General features: G+C 46.7%; 1 protein-coding gene across 1 annotated transcript in view; it reads left to right on the top strand.

The window, feature by feature from the left end:
• Positions 1 to 626: 626 nt before the first annotated feature.
• Positions 627 to 9,774, top strand: part of LOC126092916 (lipase member M-like) — a 57,465-nt gene continuing 48,317 nt past the window's right edge. The window contains exon 1 of the mRNA XM_049908647.1: positions 627 to 749. Within this exon, the coding sequence (XP_049764604.1) occupies positions 627 to 749 (123 nt within the window). The remainder of the gene's footprint in view (positions 750 to 9,774) is intronic.

The raw sequence follows: 9,774 nt of genomic DNA, 5'->3' as shown, positions 1-9,774 counted from the left end.
GCATTTTTTGAGAAGATAAGGGCAAATGTGAATGACAATCATGAATATTCATAGAATATTCGAGAGCTACTTGTAAAATATATCCTGTGTCGGAATAAAACGGTACATTTTTCAGAGAAAAAGTTCTGCTTCTACATCTACGTCTACATACGTACTCCACAAGCCACCGTATGGTGCGTGGCGGAGGGTGCCTTGCGGAGCTACTAGTCATTTCCTTTCGTGTTCCACTCGCAAACAGAGCGAGGGAAAAGCGACTGTCCGTGTGCCCTAATCTCTCTGATCTTTCCTTCGTGGTCCTCACGCGAAACGGACGTTGGCGGCAACAGAATCGTTCTGCGGTCAGTACTCTCTTCAGATTGCCATACAAATATGGACACTGGAAGGTATTGCATAACTGCCCAGTTATTAAGGCTATTCAAATCAAGATATATCGTATAACTTCATCAGTTTCATCATCACAGCTACGCACGAAACTATGGTCTGCAAAAGCGTGCCTACACAAATGGTGAGTGGTACTGCGTATAACGTCTCTTTTAACACAGCTGAAGTTTTTCAGTATCAGTAATAGGACGAAAATCTGCTCTAGTAATTTTCAGTAGAATATTCCATTGCGGACACCTGCTGAGATGACCACCTACACGTCGGTCCATCATACAGTGATGACAAAAGACGACGTCATTGCGTACCCTGTAGACTTCCTAAGCTCACTAGAGCTATCTGGGGTGCCGTCCCACAAGCTGGAGCTGAAGGTGGGTGTGCCTGTCATTGCGATGCGTTATCTAGGAGCACTATGGTTGCGCTGTGGCAAGGGGTTACGCATCACGGAGCCAAAGGCGAGATGGTGTTGATACCACGAATTGCTGTCATCCCAACAAACTTGACTTGCCACTTCAAGCGCTCGCAGTTTTTTTTTTTAAAGTGGCCTTCTCTATCATTATAAATATGAGTCAACTGTTAAACATTCAAAGTGGCAGGTATTCATCTGCGCACACCATGCTTTTCTCACAGGCTTCCCTAGGTTGGTTGCTCTCTTGTATCGACAACAAGAAATCTTTACACACTCTATTGCCCATTAAAATTCCTACATCACGAACATGACGTGCTACAGACGCGAAATTTAACCAACAGGGAGAAGATGCTGTGATATACAAATTATTAGCTTTTTAGAGCATTTACATAAGGTTGACACAGGTGGCGACACCTACAACGTGCTGACATGACGAAAGTTTCCAACCGATTTCTCATACACAAGTAGCAGATGACCGGCGTTGCCTGGTGAAACGTTGTTGTGATGCCTCGTGTAAGGAGGAGAAATGCGTACCATCACGGTTCCGACTTTGATAAAGATCAGATTGTAGCCTATCACGATTGCGGTTTTTCGTATCGCCACATTGCTGCTCGCGTTCGTCGAGATCCAATGACTGCTAGCAGAATATGGAGTCGGTGGGTTCTGGAGGGTAATAAGGAACGCCGTGCTGGATCCCAACGGCGTCGTATCACTAGCAGTCGAGATGCCAGGCATCTTTTCCGCATGGCTGTAACGGATCGTGCAGCCACGTCTCGATCCCTGAATCAACAGATGAGGACGTTTTCAAGACAACAACCATCTGCACGAACAGTTCGACGACGTTTGCAGCAGCATGGACTATCAGCTCGGAGACCATGGCTGCGGTTACCCTTGACGTTGCATCACAAACAGGAGCGCCTGCGATGGTGTACTCAACGACGAACCTGGGTGCACGAATGGCAAAACGTCATTTTTTCGGATGAATCCAGCTTCTGTTTACAGCATCATGATTGTCGCATCCGTGTTTGGCGACATCGCGTTGTACGCACATTTGAAGCGTGTATTCGTCATCACCATACTGGCGTATCGCCCGGCGTGATGGTATGTGGTGTCATTGGTTACACGTCTCGGTCACCCCTTGTTCGCATTGACGGCACTTTGAACAGTGGACGTTACATTTCACATGTGTTACGTCCCGTGGCTCTACCCTTCATTCGATCCCTGCGAAACCCTACATTTCAGCAGGATAATGCACGACCGCATGTTGCAGGTCCTGTACGGGCCTTTCTGGATACAGAAAATGTTCGATTGCTGCCCTGGCCAGCACATTCTCCACATCTCTCACCAACTGAAAACGTCTGGTCAATGGTGGCCGAACAACTGGCTCATCACAATACGTCAGTCATTACTCTTGATGAACTGTGGTACCACTTTGAAGCTGCATGGACAGCTGTAACTCTACAAGCCATCCAACCTCTGTTTGACTTAATGCCCAGGCGTATCAAGGCCGTTATTACGGCCAGAGGTGGTTGTTCTGGGTACTGATGTCTCAGGATCTATGCACCCAAATTGCGTGAAAATGTAATCACATGTCAGTTCTACACTCCTGGAAATGGAAAAAAGAACACATTGACACCGGCGTGTCAGATCCACCATACTTGCTCCGGACACTGCGAGAGGGCTGTACAAGCAATGATCACACGCACGGCACAGCGGACACACCAGGAACCGCGGTGTTGGCCGTCGAATGGCGCTAGCTGCGCAGCATTTGTGCACCGCCGCCGTCAGTGTCAGCCAGTTTGCCGTGGCATACGGAGCTCCATCGCAGTCTTTAACACAGGTAGCATGCCGCGACAGCGTGGACGTGAACCGTATGTGCAGTTGACGGATTTTGAGCGAGGGCGTATAGTGGGCATGCGGGAGGCCGGGTGGACGTACCGCCGAATTGCTCAACACGTGGGGCGTGAGGTCTCCACAGTACATCGATGTTGTCGCCAGTGGTCGGCGGAAGGTGCACGTGCCCGTCGACCTGGGACCGGACCGCAGCGACGCACGGATGCACGCCAAGACCGTAGGATCCTACGCAGTGCCGTAGGGGACCGCACCGCCACTTCCCAGCAAATTAGGGACACTGTTGCTCCTGGGGTATCGGCGAGGACCATTCGCAACCGTCTCCATGAAGCTGGGCTACGGTCCCGCACACCGTTAGGCCGTCTTCCGCTCACGCCCCAACATCGTGCAGCCCGCCTCCAGTGGTGTCGCGACAGGCGTGAATGGAGGGACGAATGGAGACGTGTCGTCTTCAGCGATGAGAGTCGCTTCTGCCTTGGTGCCAATGATGGTCGTATGCGTGTTTGGCGCCTTGCAGGTGAGCGCCACAATCAGGACTGCATACGACCGAGGCACACAGGGCCAACACCCGGCATCATGGTGTGGGGAGCGACCTCCTACACTGGCCGTACACCACTGGTGATCGTCGGGGTGACACTGAATAGTGCACGGTACATCCAAACCGTCATCGAACCCATCGTTCTACCATTCCTAGACCGGCAAGGGAACTTGCTGTTACAACAGGACAATGCACGTCCGCATGTATCCCGTGCCACCCAACGTGCTCTAGAAGGTGTAAGTCAACTACCCTGGCCAGCAAGATCTCCGGATCTGTCCCCCATTGAGCATGTTTGGGACTGGATGAAGCGTCGTCTCACGCGGTCTACACGTCCAGCACGAACGCTGGTCCAACTGAGGCGCCAGGTGGAAATGGCATGGCAAGCCGTTCCACAGGACTACATCCAGCATCTCTACGATCGTCTCCATGGGGGAATAGCAGCCTGCATTGCTGCGAAAGGTGGATATACACTGTACTAGTGCCGACATTGTGCATGCTCTGTTGCCTGTGTCTATGTGCCTGTGGTTCTGTCAGTGTGATCATGTGATGTATCTGACCCCAGGAATGTGTCAATAAAGTTTCCCCTTCCTGGGACAATGAATTCACGGTGTTCTTATTTCAATTTCCAGGAGTGTAGTATAATATATTTGTCCAATGAATACCCGTTTATCATCTGCATTTCTTCTTGGTGTAGCAATTTTAACGGCCGGTAGTGTATATACAGAAGACAAGAAACCTCGGAACGTTTTTCACAGAGGCGTGCTACGGCAACATTTCTGGCTCTCCATTCTCAACGAGATTATTACGTCCCAAAGAGTCGTGAAATTTTACGTATATAGAATAAAGTGGCGAGTGAACTGTAGCACCTTGTGCCAAGGCCGAGAACCGAAGTCGCGTCTCCTGCAGTCGTGTGAACCGCTGTGCCAGGCTGGCTTGGCAGCCATCGCGCCCGCCTGCAGTCGTCCTGGCCCCGGCCTTCGCCTTGGTCGCCCCGCGTCGCGGTTTCTGTCGTAGTTTACGGCGCCGCCTTGCTTCGGCTGTCGCAGCTGTACTGTGTGATCGAAAGTATCCGGACACCTGGCTGAAAGTGACTTTCAAATTCGTGCCACCCTCCATCGGTAATGCTGGAATTCAGTATGCTGTTGGCCCGCCCTTAGCCTTGATGACAGCTTCCACTCTCGCAGGTATACGTTCAGTCAGGTGCCGGAAGGCTTCTTGGGAAATGGCAGCCCATTCTTCACGGAGTGCTGCACTGAGGAGAGGTTTCGATGACGGTCGTGAGGTCTGGCACGAAGTCGGCGTTCCAAAACATCCCAAAAGTGTTCTATAGCATTCAGATCAGGACTCTGTGCAGGCCAGTCCATTACAGGAATGTTATTGTCGTGTAACCACAGACCGTACATTATGAACAGGTGCTCGACTGTATTGAAAGATGCAATCGCCATCCCCGCATTACTCTTCAGCAGTGAGAAGCAAGAAAATGCTTAAAACATCAATGTAGGCCTGTGCTGTGATATTGCCACGCAAAACAACGAGGGGTGCAAGCCCCCTCCATGAAAAAACGCGACCACACCGTAGCACCACCGCCTCCGAATTTTACTGTCGGCACTACACACGCTGACAGGTGAGGTTCAGCAGGCATTCGCCACACCCACACCCTGCCATCGGATCGCCACGTTGCGTACCGTGATTCGCCACTCCACACAACGTTTTTCTACTGTTCAATCGTCCAATATTTACGCTCCTTGCACCAAGCGAGGCGACATTTGGCATTTACCGGTGTGATGTGTGGCTTATGAGCGGCTGTTCGGCCGTGAAATCCAAGTTTTCTCACCTCCCGCCTAATTGTCATAGTACTTGCTGTGGGTCCTGTCGCAGTATGGGATTCGTGTGTGATCTGGTTAGATGTCTGCCTGTTAGACATTACGACCCCCTTCAACTGTCGGCGGTCTCTGTCAGTCAACAGACGAGGTCAGCCTGAACGCTTTTGTGCTGTGCGTGCCCCTTCACGTTTCCGCTTTCCTATCATATAGGGAAGAGTGGACCTAGCGATGTTTAGGAGTGTGGAAATCTCGAATACAGTCGTACGACACAAGTGACACCCAATCACCTCACCACGTTCGAAGTCCGTGAGTTGCGCGGAGCGCTCCAATCTGCTCTCTCACGATGCCTAACGACTGTTCAGGTCGCTGATATGGAGTACCTGGTAGTAGGAGGCAGCTTGATACACCTAATATGAAAAACGTTTGTTGTTGGGGGAGTCCGGATACTTTTGATCACATAGTGTACGTTCCTGACATCCGATGGCTCTCTCCTACGGGAAAGCCACGATCTAGCTGTAGTTAGTCTAACGTACTCCAGATACAACGCCCACGAAGTACAGAGATTTTTAGGAGACGTCATACACATTAATCCAAAAGAGCTGTTCAGTATCCACCTCATTTCCATCTGTTTATCGTTCCCAGCATTGTATGTCACAAGTTCACTGACGATGAGGTCTGTGACAAACTTCTCAGCTGCTCGACGGAAGGCTACCGATTCTCCCTCTCTGACCAGAACGTGGGTGTGGTAACACCCGAATGTGCTGAACTGGGAATACAAAATGTGCGTGTGTTTCAGCTACCATTGAAGTTCCAGCGGATATAGTCACCCTTGACTTTCGACCCTATGGCACAGTCCTCACCGAGTGAGGTGGCGCAGTGGTTACCGCACTGGACTCGCATGAGGGAGGACGACAGTTTGTAACGCCGGAAATGCATATCCTCCTATTTCCATCTATTGAACTGTAATTCTTTTCTTTGTTTTGTTATCTCAAGATATGACATTTCTTTGTCTTTATAATATATTGTAATTGTTTTACTATTTGTATATATATATTTATGCATTTATGTCGATGTATAATGGATTGTTTTGTAAATATTATTTGTATTTTTACGCTGGGTCTTGCCTAGGGAAAACTATGCTATCGAACGAATACATCGATAGGTCGTGTGAAGAATCAAAGTGTGTAGGATCTTTGGTAGTGTTAACTCTGGCGCGTGTAGCGCGGGCAGAGAGAGTCTGGCTGGAGTAGCGAGTGGAGCAGGTGTGTTGTGTGAAGCTCCCGCGGGTTGCCGCGCTTTCGGGGTTTGGCAGCATGTAATTGCGCTCGACTTGCGATGATAGTTTCTGACACGGTGTCGCGGACGGGAAGCATTAGCTGGCGCACATCAAGAGCCCGTTTCGTCTGGTGACCGTGTCGAGAAGAAGGCGCGCCAACATCCAGCTTCTGCAACAGCGACGGCCAACAATGAGTGACTGTCGCCACCTCCTCGATCGATGGCTTCAAACCTTCAATCAACCAACAAGGAAGACTGGACGCACGTAAAGTTTTAGAACTGTATGGCAGACCTCAGCTTTTAAAACTGTTCAAATCACAAAATTACAGCAACGTAGCATGAACCTTTGTTGCTCATTGTCCCAATTGCATTACCAAGCAGGGTCCCTTCCTTTTCCGGAATGAACCCGAGTGTCATTGAAATTCAAACGCCAGCATTAAAGCAGTATTATTCTATTTCACTGCTTTAATTTCAAAGTTCAGTTAAAGTATTCACAGCTGGCTACAATATTTAGATTACACAAGCACAAATTATGAGTGCGAGTTTTGTTACCATATTTTAGCTTACCTGTGACTACATCTCAGCTTGGTACGTACTAAATTTTACTATTATTAATTGTTCATAATCATTTAATTCAAGTCCAAAGTTAAATCTCTTAATTCTACATTGCGTAGATTCAAGTAGCTTTTGAAATGATTGTTGAGGTAGTCCAAGACTAACCGTATTTTACTGAATTTCGATGTGCTTCAGAAAGAAAGCTCACTATAACCTTCAGTCACTAAATTAACTTTCGATTTTCCGGTTTTATTAATCCTTTTGCTAAATTAAGTCAGAGTGTAGCGAAATTTATTACTTCTGACAAACTTTCAGTTTTCACACTACACGTGTCAACCTTCAGTTGCCACGCTTCTAGTGCTGATTATATGTGTAATAACCTTTCTTTTTCAGTTACTATAGTAATTGTCCTTAGGACTGGCGACCGTAATTTCCCCCAAATCTCAAATATCTAATTACCGCTAGTTAATTGTTAACGTAACGGCCGCACATTTACTTTCTTTATTAACTTTACCCCTTTTCAAAATTAATTTCCACCAGTTTCATTTGCATTTATTCCTTTCATTTAGATGTAGCTCTTTCCTCCCTCTTTATCGACAAATTAACTTCGGTGACGATTGCTTTTTCCCAAATTTCCATTAGGTACACGCGGTTTAATTTTTCACTGTCATTAAGGTCGATAAGTGAGGGGGAGGTTACAAGTTCAATCCCGCGTCCGGCCATCCCGATTTAGGTTTTCCGTGATTTCCCTAAATCACTTCAGTCCAGTGCCAGGATGGTTCCTTTGAAAGGGCACGGCCGACTTCCATTTCCATCCTTCCCTAATGCGATGAGACCGATGACCTCGCAGTTTGGTCTTCTCCCCTCACACCAACTCAACGCAACGCACAGTCCTCGGCCGAAAAATGGAAGACCTTCGTGTTGTGGCTTACCAACACAAATACAAGGACAGCGTACCAATAGGGACAAGAAAGGAGGCATGAAGGACGTCAAAAACAGAAATAACAATAATCCATTTATTGCACCATTACACATGCACATCATGATATATGGACATTACAATTGGCATACTCAAATCTATTATGACAAACAATATGTATCACGAAAGGCACACACAATGGAGTTTAAGAAATTACAATGGCACATCAACTCCACTATGACAAACAGTGTGCATAATGAAAGCCGCACAATTTTACCAATGTAAGAAATTAAAATAATTCTAGCATAAAATTTACTAAAATGCCTTGAAGGAAATGTTTATGAGAAGAACACGACAGGGTCGCAAGGGAGGAGGCAACACAATACTTAACTCAGGTGCACCAAAACAGACAACGGACACGTAAGGCACGCAACTACTCTCTCCGTTGCGGTTCCGCGCGTTCCAACCAAGTAATAGCTATTTGAAACATTTTAACACTTGGAACAGTACATCAGTGATCAGCGAATTAAAAAAAAAAACAGTAACATGACATAAAAACACAATAATTTAAGAAAATCACATCATATGGCTATGAGCTTAAGGTCTTCCGGCAATTAACAGATTACGAAAGGTAAAGGGGCATGTGCCACTATTAAATCTTGCGTGATTACACTACTAAATTTCTCAGTACCCAAGTTGCAATTAACGCAACAAGAATTAAATCATTTAAGTGATAATGTTACTTTAAAATAACAATAAAATCATTTCATGCAGCAGAGGACCAAGAATGGCGCGGTCAGTACTCCCCAGTGAAGCAGGTCACACAAATGGCACTCCACATATCCGAGCACACAGCCCCATACAAAATGCAACACAACCACAGCGACCCGGCGTACTACCAGAACCGCCAGGCAGTGAACCAAAATCGTACTGAGCCAAAACAAGGACGGACTTTTAAAATAACGAGACCTTGTCGGGGCCGGACAACAGACCAAATGCCGGAAAATCGATAAGAAACTTCAGCCAATAGGGACAATATGCAAAACACAAGACCTCTCAGTCCAAAGGCTTCCGTTTAGTCGTGAAGGTGGCTCCGACCCGCCTGCTGAGGTGCCAAGCATCGTACGGAGTGCCGAATCAAGCTTAACCTTCGTTAACGGAAAGCAGAAGCACCACAAGACAAAATAAACTCCAATCTGACTGCGCAAGGCAAACTGTAAGGAGTGCCACTCGAAGACTGTGCACTTGAAGATCAAACATAAAGCACCGAGACTAAGGTGCCGCTGAACGACGCACTTCCGTCACCAGCGTCTAGTAGAGTACGGAGAGCAGCGTACCCCATCGATATACATCGATATACAAACTCAGGCTCGACAAACTACAACAGGCGAGATTTTACTCACCTTGCGAATCAAGTTAAACGGCACACCACGCCGCTGTCCACACTATTAAGGGGCTCCGGAACGCCCTATACTTGCAATGTTAAAATAACGCTTACAAATTACATCTTTCCTCACAAAGTATTTGAGGTAGGAAGTTGAACTTTTTACAGATTATTTATGGTAATATGGGCTACAACTTAACACAGGGATTTTACAAAATTTTAGTTCAGTTATTAAAGATGATTTTTTTTCAATTGTAATGAAAATTCACAACATTTTTTTGCAATTTTTTATTTATATATTCAAAAATATACAGTTTTTTTGGAAAAAGGCTGTGTTAAATTATGCAGAAGGTACTATGTAACATTTACTGAAAGTTTGAAACAAATATGTTTGGAAGATCCTTAGAAAACATGTAATTAGTATGAGAAAATAAAAGTTTTGGGAATCGAGCGACAAAGATTGGATTAACTTTTTAGTGCATTCCAGGTCCATAGGATGGATTATCTTTATCCTCTGCAAACTCCTCCTCCAGCTTCCTCTTGTTCCTCCTCCTGTTTACTCTTGCTTGTATTTCTAGACTCTTTACAGCCCTGTCTGCAGCCCGAAGCCGTTCCTTGTCTAAAGCAAGCATCGCTCGTACC

Source organism: Schistocerca cancellata, chromosome 7 (assembly GCF_023864275.1).
Source record: "Schistocerca cancellata isolate TAMUIC-IGC-003103 chromosome 7, iqSchCanc2.1, whole genome shotgun sequence".
NCBI lineage: Eukaryota > Metazoa > Arthropoda > Insecta > Orthoptera > Acrididae > Schistocerca > Schistocerca cancellata.
Note: the sequence above shows the minus strand (reverse complement) of the source record. Positions and strands in the feature narration are given on the sequence as shown.